Raw genomic sequence first — 27,142 nt, forward strand, 5'->3', positions numbered from 1 at the left:
AGACTGATTTGTCATGTAGGTTTTTTCCCCATAGCCAAAAAACATGTGACTGCGATATTACAAAGAGAAACTTACCATTTATTTTTAAACTATATGATATGAAAAAGTGTAATAATATTTAGCGTCTTCCTGTGAAAAACAAATTATGCTCACCAAAGGCAAATTCTCCTCCCAGTCCTCTTAACTGTAAATGTGTTCTGGCTTCATTTAAAAATGGAATATATTTGTCTAAGTTGTTCATACTTAACTTACACATTTTTTGCTGTTTTAACAGTTTAAATTTCGCCCGGTTTTCCTCCCACATGATGAAATTTCAAAATCCATCATCTATATTCATTAGAAATAACAAAGAGTCACTGCTGTTTGTGAATGTGTTTTTATATTATATACTTATTCAACATATTTATCAGTTGGGTCTAAGCAGAAAGCAAGCCTGACAAGCAGACCCACACACACCCAAGAAGACAGACAGACAGGCAGAGAGACAGACATACCGATATGCAAAGAACCAGGAAGCCAGAGAGAGAGACAGACAGACAGGTAAACAGACATAGAGAGAGAGAGACAGACAGACAGGTAAACAGACATAGAGAGAGAGACAGACAGAGAGGGAGAGACAGGCAGACAGAGAGAGAGAGACAGGCAGACAGAGAGACAGCTTTAGAAAGAGCAGAGGAGCCAGTGCAGAGGACTGAGCTTGTGGAGTGAACAGCCAGGTGACTGCTCCCCTCCAGTGGGAACCAGCTGAGACTGGAAATCAGGCAGATCAGGATTTCTCTTTCACTACATATAGTTATCAAGCTATTATGGTTCATGGGGTTTTGTACCTTTGAGGTTGGGAGTCACCAGTGAGAGTCAGATTGTCACTCCTAGCAGCACCGCCCCCACACTAACACACCCAGCCCCGGGTCCTCCTTTTTGCCTATACAATGAAAAATAAAAATCCGCTGAAAAGCTACAGCCATGTTCAAGCTGCATTCTAACTTAATGTTAACAATCAATGAATGTACTGTTCACATGAAATCTTTAAAGGTACAACTCCAGTGAAATGCAATCCCATCAACTCTCCCTGTGCGTTAGAGATGTACAGATGGCAGTTATATTGCGAGTCAGGTCATAAAAATGGACATTCTGGTTAATAGCAGCTGCTGAAAGAATCTGCGCATTTACACACAAGGACAGGAGAGTAACTTTTTTCATGTAGTTTCTTATGATCTTCTTAAATCTTTTATAGCATGCTGCCTAAGGTCCACAGTATTTCTGATGAGTACAGCGGCGTTCATCCGAGGATCTGTTCACCTGGTTGGTCTGCAGCTCACCTCTGTATTATTATTAGATGTATTACTTGAAGTGTTTTGTCCCCTCCTAGTGTAATACACACACACACACACACACACACACACACACTGGCTATGTTCTCTATTTCTACTTACTTATTTCTTGTTACATTATTATAATCAAATATGACTGTTTATTTACTCCTTCCTCTTGTTAAGACACACATAACTGTCTTTTGAAACTTTTGAAAGGACACTGATACAGTGTTGCTGAAGGCACACTCACTCTGCAGACATAACCTAATACTCATCTGCTCCAAAGTTAAAAATTTGACCAAAAATGTATTTCAAATCAATTGAGTTGTTTTTATCAGACATGTCAGAAATACCAGTGACAATAAGATGTATGTTTGTGACTCAGTTAAACATTATACAATTTGCATGGTGATATAAATATATCGTGGACGTATCCACGAGTCGAACTCATATTTCCTGGTAGGGCTGAGGAGTCTGACCAAGTAATTTGCATGTCCCTGCTTTGCTCCGGCATGTTAACAGGAGCTGAAAGAGAACTGCTGTCTGCTACACAGGCTCTTCCCTGCTGATCAGCTCATCTGCTGCTGTCAATGTAGAACCAGGAATTATCCAGATCCAGTCCAGTTACACAGGTAAGTGCTCTGTGCATTGGTTACTATGCTTTTCTGTTGTTTGTAGTGCATTTGTTGCTCATCATATGAGCTGTGGTTACCGTCACTCCAGTTTCCCTCCATGGCGTCTGAAGGAGCTTGGGCCAAGAGGACAAATCTGGTCCCATTCAGGGTCCACTGGAGCCACATGGACTCTGCTGAGTTCATCACAGCTCATGACCAGGAGGCTCACGGTAGGTAAGCTATGGAAATGTTCTTGTCAGCCCACAATACATACTGATAGCAAATCCTATTTACTATGAATCACTTAGTACTAATGTTAGTTTAGCTGAAACAGGATCTCATTGCAATCATTTAAAAAAAAAGTGGGCTTCTGTGTCTTTGAAGATCTTTTAGAGACTTTGAACTTTCTTGAGTCCACATCAGTGAGCATCAGGTCGGCTGTTATTGTTGCACAGTGATGCAGTTTAAAATACACACGTACACAGTGTGGTTAAAACTGTGCTCGATCAAGTTTTTGCTGTTAGGTATTTGTATTTTAGTGAAGGTACGCTTCAGAAAATGTCATGTGCTTTGAAAAAAATGTGCTTCAGAAAAACAGGTGACTTTGAGACAGTGGAGTAAAACATCATTGCTGTTTCTAAAAAATAGTCTTTTAAAAATCAAGCATCAAATCAGGATCATGACGAGGGAGAGTTAAGACCTGTCCTGCTTCACAAGTTGAGTTCTTAACAATGACAACAAAGGACATAGCATGATGTTATTCCAGAGTAACATGATTTTTTTTTTTTTTTTACAGTCATCATGAGAGAGTTCTGATTTATTACAACTGGGTTCTTACTTTCGGTTCTTCTCGTCTGTCCGTCATGGTGAATTGGACTCAACAAAGTCATAGATCTGGGGACACAGTGAGATCACTTCATGTTCATATAGAGCTTTCTACTCAATTCACAGACAACTTCATTAGTAGAGTTTACATCAGCATATATCTTTGATTGACCATTTACGTTATTCTTTTAATATCCTCATTGTTAATGTAGACAAAGTTTTGTCTCATATATTTGAACAAAATGATCCAGATCATTTTAATTTGAGGCACCAATATGAGAAATCTGTCATTGACATGTCACATGCAAGTAATGCACCAAGACACTATTAAAGGATTTTTTCTTCCTTTGTAAATTCAGTAGAGGACCCTGACTGAGCAGCTCAGAGGAGATGATGTTGCTGTTCAGTGGTCAGCTCTTAGTTGAGGCTTCCCACTGATGTCACTTTATGTGTTTGCTATCAGAGCTTATTGTCAACCGCCCTATTATAATTTGTTGCATCATGTCAGCCACAGGAAGTTGGAGCCGGGACAGTGTCAGGAAATGGCTCACCACCACTGTCACTCAGTGAGTATCAGTAAGATGATGGCTCCCATTTCCTCTGTTGAATGTTCACTATGATCTACAGAACTCCTCGGGACACAGCTGGTGTCTGAGGCCTCAACGACAGGCATCTTGTCGCCCTTAGTAACACTTTAAAAAAAAAAATGTTATCCTTTAATTTAAGGATTATCCTCACAAATAATCCTTAAATTATTTGTGATTTAATAATTCATTACTTACTTGGCCTTATTGTCATTATTAATTTATAGTCAATAATGTCCATTTTCAAAAAGGCTCCTCCTAACTTAAGATCAGTTTAATCAAACATAGATGAGTTTTCTTCAGCATCATGTGGATAGCGGCTGTACATACTGGTACAGGTTTTGACCCAAACTAATGGACTGACTCCATGTCAGCACACTTCATTTATGGTAATGACTAGATGTGGCACTTATGAACTGTTTTAGTTTGTCAAATATTGACTAAATGGATGAATGTTTAAGGCGTTTCAGTTGTAGTTTGTCTTCCTAGTCGTCTTACAATGAACTGATCGCTTGCACTTGCTGTTATGTGCTATATTTGAAAGATATCATATAAATATTTGGGTGGAACACTCCAGTCATCACACCATATGTTTAAATTGCACAGCATTATTACTATCACAATATATTGCCCACATTACGTGTGCGTGTCTGTGTGTGTGTGTGTGTGTGTGTCTGTCCGACCTTCTAATAAAATGTGACCTGTGTTTGCAGAGAGGATGCAAAGCGTGAGCCTCCATGTAAAGCTACAGGTACGTCCAATGAAACTCCCTCTCTCTCTGCGTCACTGTAGAGAGGTGTCCGTCTTTACTCTGTCAGCTTCATACTGTGGGATTCAGTGGTACAGGATGGTGAGTACAGCGCTTGTTTGGTTAATTTCTGCAGTAGTCTGGTGATCTCTAACGTGAGAGGAGTAAATAGTTCTAGTTCATTTGAGAGAGTGAATGTTGAGGCTGCATGTATTATGTCACAGAAGTCATTAGAGAGTCAGAGAAAGAGCAGGCGAACAGTAGCTGCTGTGATGTGAAATACCCCGATGCATGATAGGCTGGCTCATAGAATATCTCCCTGCTGCTTTAGTGTAAGAAATTAATTGATTGTGTTATGAAATCCAAAGTAAATTGTGTAATGTCTACAGATCAGTTGATACAGTTCATCATTATTGGTTGAATAGTTGCTTACACTTTCACATTTCATTTTTATTATGCTGAATTTAAAATGTTCTTTCGGAATGAAACCAAAGGCCGCACTGTGATGAATTCAAAGGTAATTGTGAGCAGTGTGTATTATCTAACCTACACCCCCCACCCCCACCCCGCCCTGAGGCCAGTCCATTCAAACAGCATGCAAATGGTGGTTGAGAAAACCATGGGAACGGCAAATTGCTCCTCATGTCTCTGCCTGCTCCTCCCCCTCAAGTAAAGAAGGCCTTCTGCCTCATTTATACTTGAGAGAACCACCAGAAAAATGTGACAATGCACCGACAGTCCTGACCTCACTGTCAATGGAAAGGTTGCTATGCTACATTGTCAAAAGATTGCTGTGGATTTTATAGTTAGTTACTGGCAGCTGGATGCCAGGAAGTATTTTTAGTTACAGTATCGTTACTTTATTGCCAGTTACAGTATTGTAACTGTGTACTAAAATTACAATTCTTCTTAGGGGAACATGAACGTTTGAACCACATTTCATCACAATATATCCAATAGTTGTTGAGATACTTCGGTCTAAACCAAAGTGGTGTAGCAACAGGCATTACAAAACTAAATTATAATAAATAAAAAACAGTATGTGCTATTGTTGTGTTGCATGTCAGTAATTTTGCCAGTGAAAGTCCACAAGCTCTCTGATGAGGGATTCAGGCAGTTGCTTTTACTTACCATCTTGAAAAACTTTCGGCTGACCCGTGAATTTGATTGAAATTTGGAGCCGTCAGGGTCGATTCTCAGAATGAATCTGCAAGCACAAGTGAAAATATATGTATGAAACCAATGTTTCCCCAACTGTCAGTCACAGGTTGTCATCACTTAGTGTGCCGAACTCAAACTGGATACTATACCGAGTTTACCTGTAATAAAATGTGCTTCATAAATGATGCTGATAAAATGCTTATGCCTTAAAGAACAGCTTCATATACTTTACATACACAGCTGAATGCTCCTACAGCAAAGGCACATGCTTAGTTGTCAATCAATTATATTCAAATTATTGAAGCTTCATCCATTGCAGCAAATTTTATTTTAGATAACCTGTTGCTGCAGGAATTTACATCTTTCATTAGATGGTGCCATGTAGCTTAACCCATCACCAATCCATCGTACAAGTACGAGGTTAACCATATTTGGTCATTTGTTTATCCATTATATAGGTGTTAATAAAAAAGGGGGGAAAAGACAAATGGCCTCTTTTAGCATACCTTAAAGTAACAACTAGTACAAGCATACTTTGATGTCAAAATGCATACCTGCTACGCAAAATGTCTATTTCACATGGAAGGCTGAGGATGGGCTTTTGATGCTGGAGGAAGGCAGAGTGCATATGCTCCTAATGCCATGCAAATGAGTATAAATTGCTGGAAATGACTCAAAAATGTTCATGAGACATTGGGTTAGCCAAAAGCAGCCTTGATTTGCCCTCGTACACAACATTTGATCACAAAACAGAAAAGGTAGATCATCATTTATGGTTATATTTTTTCTTTAGCTGCTAGTTCAGTGGGTTTTCGTTGTAGAGTAATCAGATTTATACTGCTTGATCTGTGGAGTCTCAGTTTTAAAGATGACAAATCACTCGTGCAGTAGCAATAGTTTTTGCTGTGTGCTCATTTAGTTGCTTGGTGTTGGCATTGTGTATCGTTAAGGTAAAAATATTTATAATGAGCTTTTAGCTCAGTTTCTTCCCGTTATGAAGGTATGCAGGATGAATATGTTGCAACATGATTAACTTGTCCTTATCTCGGGTTTGTTGCGATGTACGCAACAAGAAAGTGCTTTTAGACTTAATAACAAGAAAGTTAGTTAAGGTGAAAAAAATTATCTGATCATGTTATTCACATTAAAAAATCAAGATGTGTTTCAGTTACGACTTTTTCTAACTGTTGCCGCTTTTGGCTATATGAATAGTTTTGTATCTAAAAAATATACTCTATAATATACTCTATAAGTATTTAAGCACTCACTGTGGAGGAATATGTACCTCTTATAAGTTTGAAGTCTCTGAATTGATTTTCAGAGCATACTGAAGCAAACTGAAATCGATCGGAAAATGTCAGCCGAACTATAAATAAAAAAAAAGAAATAAACTTAAAAAACACCAATACAGTCATTTAACTATTATTTTGACAAGATAAAAGTTACACTGTAATATGACGATCAGAGTTTTCTTCCTTTAAATTCATTTTTGATACAAACCTCTGAATGAGCTCTAGCGTAGTGGCCAATAGTGGCTTCCTTGTACTGAACATTATTCACATAGTAGCAGCAAAACAGGGCAGCTAATGCTTAAGAAACATCTGACAGCTCTTGCGGCTGGATGATGACCCTTCCATCCATAGTCAGTATCCATGTTTTTGTGCGGAGAACAGAATCACCTCTAACAGACACAACATCAACCATCACAGCAGCTTGTTAGTTTGATCACTGTCTTTGGGTCAAAATTGCCAATCCATAACAAGACTTATGACTAACAACAATAGGACACAAAGAGAGAGCGGTTCAAGGAGGTGTTGTACTAACTACATTGTAATAAGACGTGTTTCCTAATTTTCAATTAATTAAACATTGATTATATAAGTAAGCAAAACTTGTTATAGTAATCGAGTCACATTGCTAATCCTTTCCTGTAATTTAAGCTTCAACCCTATCGGTTTAGCTGATTTGTCCAAAATCGCCTTAACTCTAAAAAGCTATGTAGGTATTAAGTGTGACAAACGTGTTTGGTGAGTTTTATTTGGTTTTGGTCCAGTTTGAAAGAAGGGTGTTTTTTACGATGAGTTAACAGGACAGTTAAGCCCATCTTAGTCCAGTGTAAGAGAGAAACTTGAATTCAGAAGGTGTACGGTTGTTTTTTTTTTTCGGTCTAGGTGTAAGAAAATTTCCTTTATTGATGTTTTGTGAGTTATCAGCTTTCTTGGTCATAAAGCACACACTTTGAAATGTATTTCTTCATTGGACTACATTGCACTGATTGTACATCCACATAAAAGGTGGCACATGTTCCCTTTACCTCCACTGAGTATAAGCCTATTGAACCTCTCTTCTCTCTGTTCCTGTCTCTGTGATCACCTAACAGATGTTTTATTTGGTCTCTACTTTCATTAAGGTTGTATAGCTGATGAACTACAGGTAAGGAATAAGATTGTCAGCCTTCATGTTGTGATTAAGTTTTTGAAAGCCACCAGGCCAGAGTGAAAAATCTCACAACATAGACATACTTAAATGTGTATTTTGGGGCAATATGCTCTCTCTGAAACATTGTGTACTGCTAAAGTTTATTTCAACTTGTCGGACAAAATAAATGAATGAATGAAGACTTCAGAAGACATATGACATTAAAGCAAACCCTCCAGCTGATAATTAACTCAGCCATAGTATCAATAAACAGTTCTCTCTACACAACCATAAGGCTGTAACGTAGTCCATCTTTATATACAGTCCATGGTAAAAAGGGAAAAAATAATAAACTAGCTGTGTCCCAGGGTGTATTTGTAGACCGATTGCGTCACAGCGGCCGCGAAGAGGCTGTCCCATTTCAAAGACTCCTTCTAATGCGGCCGACAAATGCAGCCTACTTTTCCCAGATTCGGAGGACACAACTGATGGATCCTTCACCGCCCAACGTATCCCAAGATTCATTGCGTGCCAGTGAAGTTGATTTTTTTTTTCGACATGGCGACTAATGGACCAGCAACGGCAGATTTCACATTTAAATGTAATTATTGGGTTTTAACTCACGTGAATATCAACAGATATAAGTGTTAAAACTAAAAACAAGGGACCTGATCAGATCACACTTATGTTAAAATGATCGGTTAACTTACGTGACGCTATTAACTAACCAGCTAACGCTACCGTGAACCGCTGCGCTATTTATAGCAGCTTGTCCATTTTAATCTTTAAACTTAGCTTTACCTCTTTTATGACAACCGCAGCTGGTTGCTAGGATACGGGAGCGGCAAAAGGGTGGGGGCGCGAAAAGCTGGTGACGCAAACAGGAAATCCTTTGTCGACCATATCGTCTCATTTCGAGGACCGCTTGGTCGGGCCTTCGCAGTATTCAAAGGACCCGGCCGACGTAGACCGGGAAGGCTGGGTCCTCCGAAGACTATAGCTGCTGGATTGGGACACAGCCACTGTTGCATTTTAGTTCTGGTCTGGTTACTCCTAGATAGGACGGTTTATACAGATCAACTTTAAGATTACTTCCTGAGCAGCTTGCACGTCTTGAAGTTAATGTTTTTGGTAACCTGTCTGAAATAAGGTCTGTGTTTAACCCTAGAACACTAAATAACAGTAACAGCATCACTAACGTCGGTTATATTTTACCCGATATACCTGATTAAAAATACTTCTCATCAAAATATATTAAAGTACAACAATACATGGCAAATTGAAGTACTCTTCTTTTATTTTCCCCTATACAACGTCTCATAAAATGGAAAAAGGTATCATGGGGGGACCCTATAAAAAGGCTCTAAAATTAGTGAAAAATTAGGGAATCGTTAACGAAACATTCCTAAAAAATAAGATAATGGAGCTGGGAACTTGTTCTTCGGTCCACCCGTTCCTGGGACATGTGAGCCTTGTCCGGTGAAGGCACAGTCTCCCTGCATCACTGACAACTTTTACAAATATTTTACTCTCAATCACTAACGTCGGGTGAAAATCACCCGAACACGTGCCTGTTGAAAAAAACAGGGATGAGGGCAGGGAAACACGCCTACCTTCGATGACGTCAGTGAGCAGACTGAAGCTACCCAAAGACCCACACAACTCAGACAGCAGCAACACAATGAAAATCACGTGACCACAATCGCGTGGGTGAAAATCACCCGACGTTAGTGTTCTAGGGTTAACACAAGCTGAATAGATTTTATCGTTTTGTTCTTTGATATAAAATAGGTCAGTAAATACCCCTGTGGTGAATTTAGAAGCTTTTACGTGTCTTAAGAAACTGTTTAAATTAAACGACTAACCGTCACTAAATGAGATGACTAAATGTCATCACTAGTCCTCATTTAGCTTAGTGGTGGTGAAGGGGAGTGAATGTGTCCTTGGTGTAGGTCTTTATAGTCTACCATAGCTATTTACTTTGCACTTTAAAAATAATAAAAGTGGTTATCTTGCTGAACAAAATTTATCATGAACTTTTTTTCGTCAGAGATTAATTTCTGAAATAATCCAAAAGCCAATGGAAAAATCCCATTGATGCTGATCTTCAGGACAACCCGCTCTACCTCCTGAGCCACAACCACCCCAACTCGGTTCCTCATCAATGTACACTCAATACCCCATAATGACTAATTAATTGAATGAAAACTGAATTTCAGCAAATTTTAACAAAAAATGACTTAAATATCAATTTGACAGAAGTATTCAGACTTCTGCTGTTACACAAATTTTGCTCAGGTGCCTCCTGTTTGTCGGGATCATTTTTAACATGTTTCTATACCTTGATTGGAGTCCACATGTGGTAAAGTCACACTCCTGTAACCGAGTAACAGTCAACCCCTGCAGCGAAGTGCAATTTTCGGAGAACCTATGCCTGCGTCCTTTCGGTGCCCATGTTAACCTATTGGGATCCCACACTTTTGACTCCCCTCCCTCCCTGCTGTACTACCACAGTTTAAATTTCCCCCGATTTCCCTCCAACATGATCAAATTTCTTAACCAATCAACTATGTTAATGTAAAATAGTATAGAGTCACTAGTTTGTGAATGTGTTTTTTATATTATATACTTATTCAACATTTTTGTTAGTTGGGTCTAAACAGAGAGCCATTGCTACAAGCAGACACACACACACACAGACAGACAAATACAAGCAGACAGACAGACAAAGATCAGTTCTGTAGAAAACAGCAGAAGAGCAGAATTGCTTGTTCACCTGTGCGGAAAATTGTGCTTCTGGTGTGAACAGTCTGTCTCATGACATCGCAACGACAGAACGCAGCGCTTCCCAGTACGGTGTGAACCTGACAATGCACATCAGAGCAAACACCAAGCCAAGAACTTCCTGCAGAGATCAGAGACAGGATTGTGTCAAGGCACTGATCTGGGGTATGCCACAAACACATTTCTGTTGCATCGAAGGTTCCAAATTGCACATCGGCCTCTAAAATTCTTGAATGTAAGAGGTTTGGAACCACTAAGACTCTTCCTAGAGCTGGCAAGGGCCAGATGGTACCTCTAGCTGAGCTCCTGACAATCTTTTGTGGAGATGGTGAGACTTCCAGACAGACAACCATCACTGCAACCGTGAAAGCCAGCTTGGAGTTAGCAACAAACACCTCAAGGACTCTCAGAGTGTGAGAAACAGGATTCAATTATCCAATGAAACACAGGCCCCGTTCATCAGCATAATATTTGGAGCTCTGCAGCATCATCAACCTGAGCCTGAGACTGGAAAATGTCCCCACGCCATGGAAGATGTCATGCTGTTCCTGATAAGTTATTTTAGATAAACAGTGTGTAATAATAAGAAAAAATATATAACAGGAGTGCTATCATTTAATTGAGTGGTGACGTAAACTTTGCTGGGTCAATTAGAGAGTTTCATCAACACTGCACAAACTGCGTGCATCCATGTCTCATGCATCCTCCACAGCAAGTCGGACAAAATTACTAACCATCATGCAATGCAGTCAGTAAGACAGCAATCAAAATTGTGATGGTCTGTGTTGGCTCGTCAAAAACAGGTCTAGAACTTTTAACAACAACCTGCATTACAACAGGTGATGGGTGCACACAAAAAGAGGAAGACAAGCTAAGAATAAAAAATAAAGAAATAAAAACACCTTTCTCCTTCTTGCAAACATGAACACCAGCCTGGTCACCACGGAGCAAACATTCACCAGGAAAAGCACACTGCTAATAGCTCATTAGCTGCTGAGCTGCTGTGTAATCAAGCAAAAGGCTGTGGCCACAAACTAATATCAACAACGACACTCCCTTTTGGGTAAAGCGGGAGACACTTTATAATATTAAATATAATTTCAGGTCTTGCAGTGAGGTAGCATGAATGTTCCCCAACATCAAACACAACAATATGAATTTAAAAGCAAGATCATTTATTTACATTCCGGATCACCAACATATGGTTTAAAACAGTCAACATCAATATAAAACACTGTTTAAAATGACTGAAATGAAAGTGATCACAGATATCTCGCGTTACATGCAGCAGCAAACCCAATAAAAGAGATGCACCTCTATTTAAAAACAGAAAAAGGCAAAGGGGACACCAATTTGGGACAGCACGGGCAAGAGGTAAAATCGATTTAAAAGCCAATCAATAAAATCGCCACTCGCGCCGTGCAAACTAGCGTCACGGAAGCAACGTAACGCTTGCGTCAGTTAACCAAAGCAGCTTGCAGTGTGCAGTCAGCGCTGAAGTGAATGTGTTTCTGTACTTTCAGTAAAGATATTATTTTAAAACTTGTGCACGCCTGGAAGTTTTGTCCGAGTGTGCAACACTTGAAAACAAAAAGGGACGAATAAATGTAATTTTAGTTTGACCAAAACTTTTCATGGCAATCCATCAAAAAGTAAGTGTTGGGTCAGCTGACATTGCTATCCGTCGAGCCACAGTCTGAGCATGGCTAAAATTGTAATAACATACCCATTGGTGTTTTTAGGTGCAAATAATTGTTTGGGCAACAAATACTTGGCTCAGAGGTAGAGCATTCCTTTTTTCATCTGGATGGGATGATCTGGCGGCTAAATGAATAAGGCTTATTGGGGACTTCATAAAACTGTGGGGGTTCAGGTTTTTGTGGATCAACGCCTTTGTTACACAGGGTGCAGATTTATTTTTTTACGAGGTTTCTACAGTAAATTCAGCTGAACTGAAAACCAGGAGTGTTCATCTCACAGCCAAGGTTATAGAAGATGACTGATTGTATGTGCTATCCTAGAGTAAATGTCATGAACTGTAAAGGTCGCCAACGTTGGTCAACTTCAAACATTTCAACTTACATCCAAGCCCCATTAGAACATCACTATATTGTCCCTCAACAGCAGCTCCATGGAAAGCTGCAGAGCATGGACACTTCAGTTCAAAAGTTTTGTATTTATTTTTAATTGGAATGAGAGATGAACATTTGTTTATCATTGGAGTATATATTATTTATAATTCATGCAGTTCAATTTGAAAACTGACTTTTAATATTGGTAAAATATTAGATATTAGACAGATTTTCTTTATTTGATTTGACAGTTGTTGTTGTTGTTGTTGTACATATAGACGTTAATACAGCTACTGCTTCAATATATGTTGCACTAAATCATAGCTTAAACATAATTGTGATGTTCCAGACCTTTTCATGAGGAAATTTCTCTAACTGGACCTCACTGAATTTTTGTTAAATACCTGGTCTATCGAGTACCACCACACTAAAGCTTTGCATCTCTAACCTAATCCTACCCATTTTACTTTTTTAGCTTGTTCTGAGGAAGCATTTCACCCTTCCAAAACAGAATGGTAAAAACCATAATAGCTAGAACATTTATTCAGTTTGCAGCTGAAAGCTAATGGTTCTGTCTTTAGCGTCATTACGTTATGTGAAGTGCAAAAAGTGGTGACAACACCCTGTGGCACCATAATCCATAGTAATGCTCTGTAATGGATGTGTGATATTGTTATTTGTCCTTATATATTGTTACATATAAACATTATAGTAAGAGCATATAGGCAACTGTGGCTCAGTGGTATAGCGGGTCGTCCTTCAATCAGAGGATTGGTGGTTCGATCCAAGGCTCCATGTGATGTGTCTGAATGGGTATGAATGATTATTGAGGGTGGCACTTGCGTGGAACTCTTTACGATTAGTGGGTGTGGGCCGATCACCAGCACTGACCTTTGTTGAGTCGATTTTAATCTGATCTGGGGTAAAAATGAACCCCAGGAGGGTCATGTGAAAGTCACACTTATCATCCTTGACAAAAGATTGGAACTACAACAGTCTCAAGAGAACTTGGCTGAAATGTTTGACATGAGATGATTTGTCAGGGGAAAAGATGAGGATGTCATGTAGGTAAAGGAAGACAAAGTGGTGGGGACCATCCTGAGACCATCAGAACACATTCCACAGCCATGGCTGTGCACAGAGGAATGACAGTGACAGGCATATACAGTGCAGCATCCTGGTCTCCTCCCTGCTCCTTCGCTGTTTCTATCTGCGAGATGTCTCACTCTACAATGAGAGTTTGTCAGGATGAATGATGGTGAGGGGTTTGATTGTGCGCACACTTCTGCCAGTCAACGTCTAGTGCACTGCCTTTATTTCTTTACTATGTCTGCACTGTCATGGAACACGTGGTGCACCATTATGTACGACTTGGCAGGGCTTGTAACATCTTTTTGGTTATTTTGGAGTGGGAATGTTTTTGTGCTTTTGGTACCAGACAGACCCAGGGAGGCATGGACTGGATCCTGCTCCACTCTTATAGAGATAGCTCTTCCAGGGCGGAGCCCATACAAAATAGAACCTTGATTAAATACTGTAAGTATTAGTGAAGCCCTCAACGTTTTAGACCACACTGGTTCTTTAAATGCCCCAGGAGAATCAGTTTGTTTTGAGAGTCCGAGGTGAGGCCAACAGCAAAATCTCTTGGCGGGCTGCGCCTATACTCATAGAATCTAGAGTTATGATATTTAACTATCGTTATAGCCCTATCTCACGCTCTCTCTCTCTCTGTGTTTCTGTCTCTCCCACCTTACCTTTGATGTTAAAATATACACGACTTTATCTATAATGAAAGTTGAACTGTTACCATGTTGTGAGGTATATAAGCCAATATAATGATAAAAGTGTACTCCTCAATATGAAGTTTTATATTTCCTTTGTGTTTGTTGTTATGTTTGCTATATTCATATGTCAATATATGTAGCAAAAGAAGTATCCAGTACTGAGGAAAGGTACTATTCTCCTCATCTCTCGTGACTCTAATTCTAATATGCTAATAACACAAGAAAAGTAGTGTTGCTGTCACTAATACTATTGTCTGGTTCTTATGTTGCTGTATCCTGTGTTCCCTACAGAGCCTCTGAGGAGGAACACCAGCAGTGATGATGACTTGGCCCTGGGTGTAGAAGGTAAACAGCCTCCTATTCTGGACTTTTAAGGTGCCATCCGTAGCAGGGAGCCTTTACAGGCACACTCTGCAGTTTAGGAAAGCAAGCCAATGATTTAACGATCAGTGTGTATCATACACTAGAGAAGTTGCCAGAGTCTCTAGTGTAGGCTATTTATTTTGAGGGGGGGTGCAGATTGGTGTTGGAAAAATTAAATATGTTGTTGCCCTGGTACACCAGGGTCCAGACCTCTAAATGTATCTATGTTTAACAGTATTATATCAAGTATATTATGAAATTTGCTAGCTTGAAAGTACTTCAAAGTACTTTATGAGCTAAAGTTGCAATACACCTACAACTTAAGGCAGATTCATGCAGTGAAGCTAAGTTCAACTAGGACTAGAGGGTATCTCGGTAGAGGGATATGGCTAGAGCGAATATGGTTGGAGTGAGATTTTTGGCCGGGAATGAACAGGATGACTGAGCTGCATTACAAAAAGCACAAACACAGCACTGATGGACAACGATGACAACCAGCAATGGTGCTGCTTCAATGACATGAGTCTGTGCTGCCTACATCTAACTGTGAGGTCAAGCACTCCTCCAGTCACGGCAGCCAGTGACTGCACTGAGAGCTGCAGGTTGATCAAATGTTTGTGAATTTACCTGGATATGAAGCTTCCGTTGTGCAACATAATATATCTTTATTTTTTTATTTTATTTATTTATTACTTTATTATTTAAGCTAAAAAAGTCAGCTAGCTGTCACTTTGCTCAGTGCATGGATGCACAATTGGTTGCTTTATGACGTCAGCTAGTAATTAGCAAATGGCAAGTTAGCCAATTTACCAGCCGTGGGAGTTTGGATGATTAGCAAATTCACAAAATTCGTAGGCTGTCTAGTAATACTAGAATTGCAGTGTAATTCTAGTATTACACAGCGGCTGTGGCTCAGTGGAGAGCAGGGTCGTCCTCCAATCAGAGGATCGGCGGTTCGATCCCTGGCTCCGGCAGTCCATGTCGATGTGTCCTTGGGCAAGACACTTAACCCTGAGTTGCTCCCGAAGGCTGTGCCATCGGTGTATGAATGGGTGTGAATGATTAGAGAGACCCTGATGGGCAGGTGGCACCTTGCATGGTAGCTCCTGTCATCAGTGTATGAATGGGTGTGAATGGGTGAATGATTAGTAATGTAAAAGCGCTTTGAGTGGTCGGAAGACTAGAAAAGCGCTATACAAGTACAGTCCATTTACCATTTACCATAATACCTCAGCATTAGCAAACAAGCTGAATTAAGCTAACATTAGCCAGCTAAAACCTAAATATCTAAGTGACTTTGATGAATTAACTTTTTATCAGTACTCAAATGAGACAAGACGTAGTTAGCTAGCACGCACCACGGTAACTTTATTTGCTGTGTGGGATGGAGGCCCAGCTCAGAGACAGACCTCCACTTAGCCCTTGCGGAAACTCAAATTCAGCCAATGCAAACCAAAGTAGCAGGGATCACATTCTAACCTTTGCAGCGGCAGCAACAGAAAGTTTCGGGCGTCAGATCAGATCCCTTTATTCCGCTGATAAATTTGAGTTGCTACTGCAGTAATATATTAATTTAAAATACAGGTCATAAGCATCATTGTTTTCTGGTATAATAGCTGAGGTCTTGAGTTGTGGGTTGGAGAGGATAAGCGGCGGTTTCTATCCGTGTAGTTTAAATGTATGTTATGTCATTTTGTATGTACGTGTTTGTATTTGAGTCTATAGGACACTTTTGAAAATGAGATGCTACATTTCAAGGGACTATTCAACAATAAATTAAAATGCCAAAGGCAATTATATCTTGAAACAATAGCAGGATCACAAACCAAATTGTTTTTCCCAATGTTCAGGCATCCATTTGTCACACCAACGCCTAATTTAACCATACTAAATGGATTTGCTTCCCGGATCAGCCCCCATTTGTCACAAACTGGCTCAGGAAATGTGACATGGAGGGAGTCCACGCAAGGGATCACCTTAAAACAAACAATTTATTAATCCCAAGAACAAAATGAATATGCAACAAAATGAAGTGATCTTTTGTCTTATTTTTTCTTTCGTCTTATTTCATTAAGTACAAGTGTGTCCAGATGAATAATACACGTTAGCCTAAGAAATTAATTCTTCACAAATTAAAACCTCAAAATTGACATGTAGATTTTCCACAAGAAGTACATAAAATAGTTAACATCTTAAACTTGGAGGAACTTTTTTCTTCCCATATACCAGATAGATGTTGAGTAAGAATTTTTTTATTGGAAAACTCCAACTAGGACATACCTTTCACAATTCAATTTGATTTTGATTCTTGAAGTCACCATTTAATTCACAATCGATTCTCGATGCAAAATGATTGCCAATGCATAATTGTTTCTCGATGCATTACATAAAGGCACTGGCAGAGTACATTTAAAGTTAAATCAACAGATTGCATTAAACACAACAGGAATATGTATTTATTCATGTTTCACTTGCACAAATAAACACTTTTTACTAAAAAGATTTTAGTATTTCTCAATTCTCAGTCACTTCAAAAACAATGAGTTTAAGTTTTACAAAAAAGTAAAATAATGCTGCCTGTTACATAAATAAAATTGGTGGGCTTTTTTCTCAGTAAATTACCAGTTACAAAAAAAAAAAAAAAAAAAAAAAGACATTATTTTCACTCAAACATTTTAACCCAAACACGATCTTTCCTAAGAAGGTTGGCACTTCAGGGGCCTGCACAGGCACACTGGTCGCTAGACATTTTGTAGGAGGGCTCACAAAAATTAACAAAAACGTTTTGTAAGATATACCAACCGTTGCATGAGGATGCGTTGACTAGGCAAATTAACAATAAATCTGAGCTTGTTACATCATTCAAATGTTTGATCTTCTCTGTACAGAATGACGTCTGTGCAGAGGCGGTTTCCTCTGCCTTCACTTCAAATCTCAGTCTAAGGTGTGAGACAAGCATAAGATGTGACATCACAACAGGTTTGGAGAGTAGAAGAAGTAGAAACCTCCACTGAAACTGCAAAGAGATTGAAAAGTTCCCAATTTCAACAAAGGTATTTGCACTGCCAGCTTTCCCTCTGTACATTTAAAAATCCAAATCAACCATTTGACATAAATGCTTGCATTATCGTCAAAGTTTGTCAAGAGCCTTGCCCCTTGTGTACTCCAGTGTCACCTGGTGTTTGTAAAAGCAAAATGACATGGCACTTTAAAAGATAAGAGCATTGTGGACCAGAACACCACTGTCACCACCCTAACTATTTTTTTTATTTTTTTTACCTTTAAGGTAACAGATAAATCACAGAAATGACTGCAGGTTAACTGGATGTTGGCTTAGTTTTTTTTTTTTTTTTTTTTAATTATCTGTGCATGTGAGAAAAAACGGTGTATGGCACTGAGGGAGACTACTTTGTTCTTGACAACATGCCAGTGTCAAATGGAGTCCTGGTCTGGGAGGGGTAGGCAGAGGCGACTGCCAAAACCCAAACACCCACTGGAGGAAAAGGAAGAGTGGGGGGGAGAGTGAGAGACACTTTCCTAATATAGCTCAAGGAGCCTTGACACCGGACCTGCACAGGATTTACCGACTTTCAACCAGCAGAAAATTAAGGAGACGTTTCCCTCTGTTCTGTCTTCCTCCTTTCCTAATGTTTCTCTCTCTGCTTGTTTCATGTATGGCCCTGCATGCCCTGTTTGCTTCCTCGTCCAGATAACATGACTTCTCTCTCCTGCAGCGTCTTTATATGGTAGCCAGAGAGTGAGGACGGTCCAGGAGTTTCTGCGGTAAGGACGCTCTTCTTCTTCTTCTTCTTCTTCTTGTTCTCATCTCCTGTCAGATGTACAGAGCCTTCAGCCAGCACTGTAGAGTGAAGCACAGTGCTAACGCTAACTGTTAGATATTCATTGTTTGAGATGCAATTATATGTGGATATTTTGATAATGGTGTTTGAAGGTAAAAATGAGCCAACTTTAGTTGTCTAAAGATTCTTTCAGTTTATATCAAGGTGAAACTGTTTATAATCTTGAATCAAATTTGAAGACATTTCATTCTAAGGTCAGAATTAATCAAGGTTTGTGTAGCAGTTTGCAGCACAAACCTTGTTGCATTTAAAGCGTATTCAGTAAATGGTTAATGGACTGTACTTTTATAGCACTTTTCTAGTCCTACGACCACTCAATGGGCTTTTACATGTCTACATGTCATCATTCACCCATTCACTCCCATTCATACACTGGGGCGACCATGCAAGGTGCAACCTGCCCATCAGGACTCTAACTACACCAAATTTTCATACAACCAAATACTGCTAATAATGCTACCAACAGCCTTCGGGAGCAATTTGAGGTAAAGTGTCTTGCCCAAGGACAAATCAACATGGACTAGAGGAGGACTTGGACTTGGAGGACGGCCGTCTTTACCACTGAGCCACAGTCATGTTACAATGCCCTTGGAACAGGTCAAATTTGAAAAGACGACAGAGGGCTGTAAAACTTGTGACATCTCCTCGATCCAAACTACTGTAAAACCTGTGTGAAAATTGTAAGCATATAAATTAAATATTGGATCAACAAATCTGCAGTATCCCTAATCTCAGTTTGACTTAGTTTAAGTCAAGTTAACCTCCCAACACATATAAGATTGCAAATAGGTATGCCCCTTGAAACTCGATGCTAAACAGGAATTGGTTCACAATTAGTAAAAACCCACAGTACTGATAAGGTCTGGAGTTCGGCTAATGATACTCTAGAAATTCCAGAGTGAGATGTCCTCGTCTCAAATCTCCTCTCTCTTTCTCTTTGTCTTCGTGCTTAACTCTGACACACACACACCGACACCGTGAGATACACATCATGGCAGAGAGAACATAAAGATCCAAAGTGAGGCTACATTTAACTCCAGTAGATGCTGAGAACTCGCATTGTCTCAATGCATAGAAAAAAAACCTTACAAGTAAGGGAGGTTATACTAGTAATTCATTTTTTTAAAACACTTGTCCAACAAGCAGAGCAGCAACCTTCAGAAATGCTCAGTTTTCTACTGTTTTTCTACAGCTGTCCACCCTCGTCCACTGCAGGTAATGTTAGCGATGCTAGTGTTTGATCATAAGAACAGACTAATCAATGAAAGCTATTCGCTCAGCTATTGTTTAGCTTTTTGTATTGCTGCTTAAGGAAGTCAAGGAAGACATGGCAGTGTTCTGGCTAACCACAGTGGAAAGCAAATGTTGGTGTATAGTTGAGTCTGACCAGCATGTTCAGAAGGCTCTCTGTCTGCTCACTGTCTGTCATGTGTTTATAGGCAGGTTGATGGTGCACTGAAGAGACTTCTGTTCATTATGAGCAGAGTGAGCTGGGCTTGGCTGGCTGGGATCCTTAAATGATCATGGTGATCCAAGAAAATTGTGCATCAAGTTTGGTTGCATGTAACCTCCGTCCAGTCCCTGCTAAGAGTTTACTTTTGTAAAGTTATAAAGGATCAAGGACAACAGGTAACGCAGGGTTCTGATCAACAAAGAGAGCTGTTACTCACTTCATATTCTCTATGTAATGTTAATCTCACAGTGTTTGAATTTGACCAATTCAACACACAACAAGGTGCTGATGTATTTGTTCATGTACATGGAGAGAAACACACAGAAGCCAGGAGGCTGCAGTTTTGTTTCCTTTAGCATACCTTTAACATTTAAAAGGGACTAATTAGATTTAAAATTATTTTTATAAAGTCATATACCAATCAGTTGTTTTGTTGATACATATGAGTGGACTATGACCCATTTAGTTGATTTGTATTTGAATAATTATTTATTTATTTCAAAACACGTAACATTTAAGTAAAAACTAAAATAGATTGACAAATAAAATTAACAGTAAATAAAGCAAACTGTCAATTAACAAATTCTTATTAACAACATAAAGTATAAACATTAATAAATATTACGTGTCCAGAAAGGAGTATGAAGAAAAACACACATATACCTCATCTCCATAACTCAAACAATGTATTCAATATTTATAATAATTAACCATGGTAGTCTATAACCATCTATTTAAACTTTGATAATGAGGTCATATTTTTCATGTTTGAAATTAGATAATCCTTTATTAGTACCTCGGCGGGGACATATGCAGTCTTACAGCAGCAAAGAGGACACTGCAACAAGAAGCATTATTTAAACAAAGCATAAATTAACATAAAATATAACTGAACGGTTCAATTCACATTACTGAACATATTAATATCGATATCATATGTGTGGTCTACTGGGAGTATTATTGATTGTAAAGAGTGACCGCAGCATAAGGAAGAACCTGCAGTGAAGGTTCAGTGGGATTCTCCTGGCACTGTTGTTGTCTTTTCCCTAAATCCTCACTCCTTCACGTCTTTCCTTGACCTCAAGATGATTTCCATCGACGTCAAGGAAAAGTGGTTAGGAAAAGACAGTAGTACCCCCTTTTATTTTTTCGGCAGCAGCCCAAAACCAACAATGGATGAGTCCGTTTTCAACTGTTGCACTCAGCTACCTGTCCTACTGACAACATCAATGTTTAAATAGGCAGATTGGTCAAAGTAAAGTCAAGTTACAACTACTGTCTTTGTCATGACGAAGCATGCAAATTGCACGACTTGCCATAGCAGTCTGTTCCGTGAAATTCACAATTTGGCAACATGAAGGTCTTGGCGTATTGTCACATGACCCATGACATCACCATTTGATGTACTTATTAATCCTTTGCAATCTAGTGTCAAATTAGTTTAATTTTATTAATTAGCCACTTTTTAAGAATTTTTTTATGTATTCATTAAGATGGTAGCAATGATCCAACCAAACTTTGTGAATATTGACAGAACTTTATCCCAGCTTCGGCCCCTGCTCAAGCCCAGTTCCTGTTGTGTGCCATTTTTTGTGAGTTTTGGAGCATTCCAAGTCCCTCAAAAATGTGCAGGGAATTTAATAATAGAAAGAAGAAATAGCTTTTTGTGGAGAACCGTGCCAAGGCCCCAACAATTGGAAAATCGTGTGGGACTGGACCCAATTTACCATTTGTTGTGTATACCAACAGGTGGAGCAGGTCAAGTCCAGCTCTCAGCAGGTGGAGCAGCTTCAGCTCAGCAACTTCAGGCCACTCTAGACCACACAGGTTAGACACTGCCTCACACACAGAAATGTTTATTAGTGTACAGGAGACACACATATTCAGTTCAGTTTCATTTGTCCCCTGTTGGCAGTGTGATGGACATACTCAACCTGTGGAATGATGACCCGGAGGAGGTTCTCTTGGACCTGGGCTTTGGCTGTGACGAACCAGACCTCTCTGGACGCATACCGGCTCGATTCATCAATCATCAGTCTCAGGCGAGAGGAATAAACCTCCAAGTGTTTCTAGAAGCTCAGAAGAACCGGCTGGACCTGGAGAACCCAGATGTCAGCAGTAAGTCTAAGTTTTAGTTGGTAGACTGACCAGCAACCAATGCATGTATTACTATGTTTAATTGTATCATGCCATCTTAATACTGGCATCATGCACTCTGTTTATCTGTTTTGTTCTGCCAAATATTGGAACCTGGCTGCTTTGATTTTCTCCTATTCTTCAAAAGAGCATAGGTCATCACTGATCGTTGATAAAGTCTGACTCACAGTTGGTGTTTCAGTTAACCCAAAGGTGTTGGATGGGGTCGAGGTCAGAGCTCTGTGCAGGCTAGTCAAATTCTTCCACACCAAACAGGGTAAACCATTTCTTTATGGATCGGCTTTGAGCATGGAGGCCTTATCACGTTGAAACAGGAAAGAAACAGACTGTTTACACAAAGTTGGATGAACAGTGTTCTCTTAAATATCACTGTATCCTAAAACGTTAAGATTTCCTTCGTGGAACAAATTCATTTCAATTTATTTTGCATAGACCAAAATTACAAATTTGCCTCAGAGGGCTTTACAATCTGTACACATACGACATCCTCTGTCCTTGGACCCTCACTTCGACTAACTAAGAGGCTCAAACCAGGAAAAAACAGACCTGGACCAAACACATTCTTCAGTCTGTGGAGCCAGGTGTAAGCACAAAGGTGAACTGATCCCAGCTGACATATGTGAAGGTGTGGTACACCATGGACAGCTAGCCAGACTATCACAGGGCTGACACATAGAGACTGGCAACCATTTACTCTCACACCTACGGGCAATTTAGAGTCATCAATGAACCTAAGCTTCCCTTCATGCTGTGAGGCCACAGTGCTAACCACTACACCACCGTGCTGCCCTGAAAACAAAATGTCAAATCTGTAAATTGTAGCTAAACATAGGAGGCAGAATACATGACAGTGATTGTTATAGATACTTGTAATTTATATGAGAAGGGAGATGTACTAAACAGATATGGTTTAAGTTTTACAAGATTCATTTATTAACTTTTATTCAGTTTGCAGTTCAGTTTTCTTTTACTGATTTTAATTTCAGTGGTCTGTCTTTCCTTGAGTCTTTGTTGACTCTAATGAATGTATTGATTACAGTAGTGGCGCCAGAAACCAAACTTCATAGATCAAAGGCTGCATAGGGTCTGCTTGATAACCAACCATCTAATCCCCTAGTTATACCTAAGCAGCCATGAGAACAAGGCCAAAAAGATAGGCGTGTATGGCTCTTCTTAGCTCTTTTGTCTTTTTAAATGTTCTCTATACGGCTATTCATATAGCATAAACAACTATTGTCCATGTAAAAATACGAGGGTTTAATGTCTACTTGTGTCACAAATTATACGACTCTACTCTACATTCCCCTTCACCTGGTCTTCCACGCCCACCTCACCTGCAGCCTATTCCCTCATTGGTCCCTGACTATTTATATCCGTTCCCTTGCACTTAAACCCTGCCAGAAAGTCTTGTGTGTTGGTGCGAAGCTCTCCAGCATTATCCTGATTCCTGTATCTGTTCTACCTGTTACAACCCTGCCTGCCCGTTTTCAGATTTGTTTGCCTGTGTGACTGATCTCCAGGTTTTGACCCTACATGAATTACAAAGTAAACTGAACTATCCTTGTATCTCTGTCTCATTGTTTTGCTTTTTGGTTCCAGTTTGCTACTACATGTAACCGTTACAACCTGAGAAGAGAAGGAAGTCTCTTTCCATCGGTTTGTGTGTTATCAGAGCTTCTCCTTGCTTTCCTCCCACAGACGGGCCAGTTGCTCATGCATGCTTGCGTTAGTGTGAGCGTGCCCCACTGGTTAGCTCATGTCTGCTGCTCTGCACTGCTCTCACACGGTATAGACAGCTGATAATGGCGTCCAGACCAACGGCATCATCGCCAAAGAACACTAAATACAGCTAGAACCAGTTTCCAACGAGCATCTGGAAAAATGTAGACACCCCAAAGTCTTCTAATCTTTACAACTTGACATTATGAAGCTTTTTTTTTACCAGTGATCCAGCAATATACTCATGCATATCAGTACTTTTCTACCACAATGGCTGTATAATATGAGTTCAGACCAGGAGGCTGAGATGCAGTCTTCCATTAGAGCAGTTACCCACCCAACTCCATATAGAGACAGTGTCTGCCCCATGGCCACTTCAATTAATGAAATCAAAATCAAACAGAAGAGGAGTTATACAAAATGACCAATGCAACAGTGCAACAAAACAGGACAATTAAATGTGGACTCTATCAGGAATATCAGATCTCTGTCATCTAAGGCTGTACTAGTAAATGATTTAATATCAGATAATCATATTGATTTATTTTGTCTTACTGAAACCTGGCTGTGTCATGAAGAATATGTTAACCTAAATGAATCAACTTCTCCAAGTTATATTAATACTCATATTCCTCGAGGCACAGGCCGAGGAGGTGGAGTAGCAGCCATCTTTGACTCAAGCTTATTAATAAACCCTAAACCTAAATTAAATTATAACTCATTTGAAAGCCTTGTTCTTAGTCTTTCAAACCCGACCTGGAAAGCATTACAGCCAATTCTACTTGTTATAGTGTACCAGGTCCGTATTCTGAATTTCTATCTGAATTTTCAGAGTTCTTATTTAGTCATGTGGATGTCGATAATAATAGCCTTAGTACTGCGTTTATTAGATTCGATTGGCTTCTGTCAGTGTGTACAGAAACCGACTCACTGTTTTTTACTGTTTTTCCATATCCTCGACCTTGTACTGGTATATGGGATTTAAATAGAAAATGTAGTTGTCTTTCCACAGAACCCTCTTTTATCGGACCATTACCTAATAACTTTTGAATTTTTACTACCAGAGTGTACGCCATTAGGCAAAAGTTTCTACACTAGATGTCTATCTGATAGTGCTGTAGCTAAATTTAAAGAAGCGGTTCCATCAGCGTTTAATTCATTACCAGTGCTCAATATAACAGAGGACTCCTACGCTAACTTTAGTCCGTCCCAGATTGACCATCTTGTCGATAGTGCTGCATGCTCACTGCGAATGACACTAGACTCTATTGCTCCTCTAAAAAAGAAGATAATAAAGCAAAGGAGGTTTGCTCCATGGTGTAACCCTCAAACCCACGAATTAAAGCAAACATCGCGCAAACTTGAAAGGATATGGCGTTCCACCAATTTGGAAGAATCACGGTAAGTCTGGCGAGACAGTCTTAAAATATATAAGAAGGCACTCCGTAATGCTAGAGCAGCCTATTATTCAGCATTAATAGAGAAAAATAAGAACAACACCAGGGTTCTCTTCAGCACTGTAGCCAGCCAGGCTGACAGAGAGTCACAGCTCTGTTGAGCCGTGTATTCCTATAAACCTCAGTAGTAGTGACTTCATGAACTTCTTTAATGATAAGATTCTAACTTTTAGAGACAAAATTAATAATGTCCTGCCCTCAACCAGTACCGATCGATCCTCAAATACAGTAACCTTAGAAACAGCTGTAGAACCTGATATATATTTAGATGGCTTTTCTCCCATTGACCTTCAACAATTGACTTTAACTATTTCTAAGTCTAAACCTTCCACCTGTGTCTTAGACCAGATCCCGACTTGGCTGCTTAAGGAAGTTTTACCTTTATTTGGCAATTCATTATTAGAAAGGATCAATCTGTCTTTACTAACGGGCCATGTACCACAGGCCTTCAAACTAGCTGTAATAAACCTCTTCTTAAGAAACCCACTCTTGATCCAGAGGTGTTGGCTAACTATAGACCTATATCTAACCTTCAGTTCCTCTCTAAGATCCTTGCGAAAGCAATAGCAAATCAGCTGTTTGACTTTCTACATAACAATAGTTTATTTTAGGATTTTCAGTCAGGATTTAGCGTGTATCATAGCACAGAGACAGCACAGGTGAAAATTACAAATTACCTTCTTATTGCATCAGACAAAGGACTTGTCTCTGTACTTGTATTTTTAGATCTTAGTGCAGCGTTCGACACCATTGACCATCAAATCTTATTTCAGAGATTGGAGCATCTAATTGGCATTAAAGGGGCCGCACTTAGCTGGTTTAAGTCGTATACAGCTCTACAGCTTAAGTCGTATACAGTTCTACAACTTAAGTCGTATTTATCAGACCGATCTCATCTTGTTGAAACCTCGATGAAAACTAAAGTCAGTCATGGAGTTCCACAAGGGTCTGTTCTTGGATCAATTTTAGACTTATATATGCTTCCTTTAGGGAATATTATCAGAAAACACTCAAACTTTCATTGTTATGCAGATGATACCCAATAATATCTATCGATTAGGCCAGACGAAACCAACCAGTTCGCTAAACTACAAGCAGTCTTAAGGACAAAAAATCCTGGATGACCTGCAACTTCTTGATGTTCCGACAAAACTGAAGTTATTCTACTAGGCCCAGATCACCTTCGAAATCAATTATCTAACAATTAAGGTCCTCTAGATGGCATTACCCTGGCATCCAGCATTAACATAAATAACCTCAGAGTTATCTTTGATCAGGATCTGTCCTTTAACTCCTATATTAACAAATTTCAAGGACAGCCTTTTTTCACTTACGTAACATTTCGAAAATCAGGCAAATCCTGTCTCAAAGCAATGCAAAAAAAATAGTTCATGCATTTGTTACCTCTAGACTAGATTACTGCAATTCCTTATCATCAGGCTGCTCTAATAACTCTCTTAAATATCTCCAGTTGATCCAGAATGCTGCAGCACGTGTTCTAACAAAAACTAAGAAAAGAGAGTATTACTCCGGTATTAGCTTCTCTGCACTGGCTCCCTGTTATATCAAGGATAGAATTTAAAATTGTTCTCCTCACCTGCAAAGCTCTAATTGGCCAGGCACTGTCTCATCTTTAGGAACTTATAGTTCCATATCTCCCAACTAGAGAGCTGCGCTCCCTGAATGCAGGGTTACTTGTGTTTCCTAGAGTATATAAAAGTAGGATGGGAGCCAGAGCCTTCAGTTATCAAGCTCCTCTTTTGTGGAACCAGCTTCCAGTTTCAGTCCGGGGGGCAGACACACTCACCACATTTAAGAGTCGGCTTAAGA

The 27,142-nt window shown here is 39.5% G+C and overlaps 1 protein-coding gene across 1 annotated transcript in view; it reads left to right on the top strand.

Annotated features, from left to right (window-relative positions):
* Positions 1-2,045: 2,045 nt before the first annotated feature.
* Positions 2,046-27,142, top strand: part of LOC129111097 (uncharacterized) — a 29,060-nt gene continuing 3,963 nt past the window's right edge. The window contains exons 1-5 of the mRNA XM_054623393.1: positions 2,046-2,157; positions 14,595-14,648; positions 18,401-18,449; positions 21,729-21,806; positions 21,895-22,097. Coding sequence (XP_054479368.1) covers positions 2,046-2,157; positions 14,595-14,648; positions 18,401-18,449; positions 21,729-21,806; positions 21,895-22,097 — 496 coding nt within the window. The remainder of the gene's footprint in view (positions 2,158-14,594; positions 14,649-18,400; positions 18,450-21,728; positions 21,807-21,894; positions 22,098-27,142) is intronic.

This window comes from Anoplopoma fimbria, chromosome 21 (genome assembly GCF_027596085.1).
Source record: "Anoplopoma fimbria isolate UVic2021 breed Golden Eagle Sablefish chromosome 21, Afim_UVic_2022, whole genome shotgun sequence".
NCBI lineage: Eukaryota > Metazoa > Chordata > Actinopteri > Perciformes > Anoplopomatidae > Anoplopoma > Anoplopoma fimbria.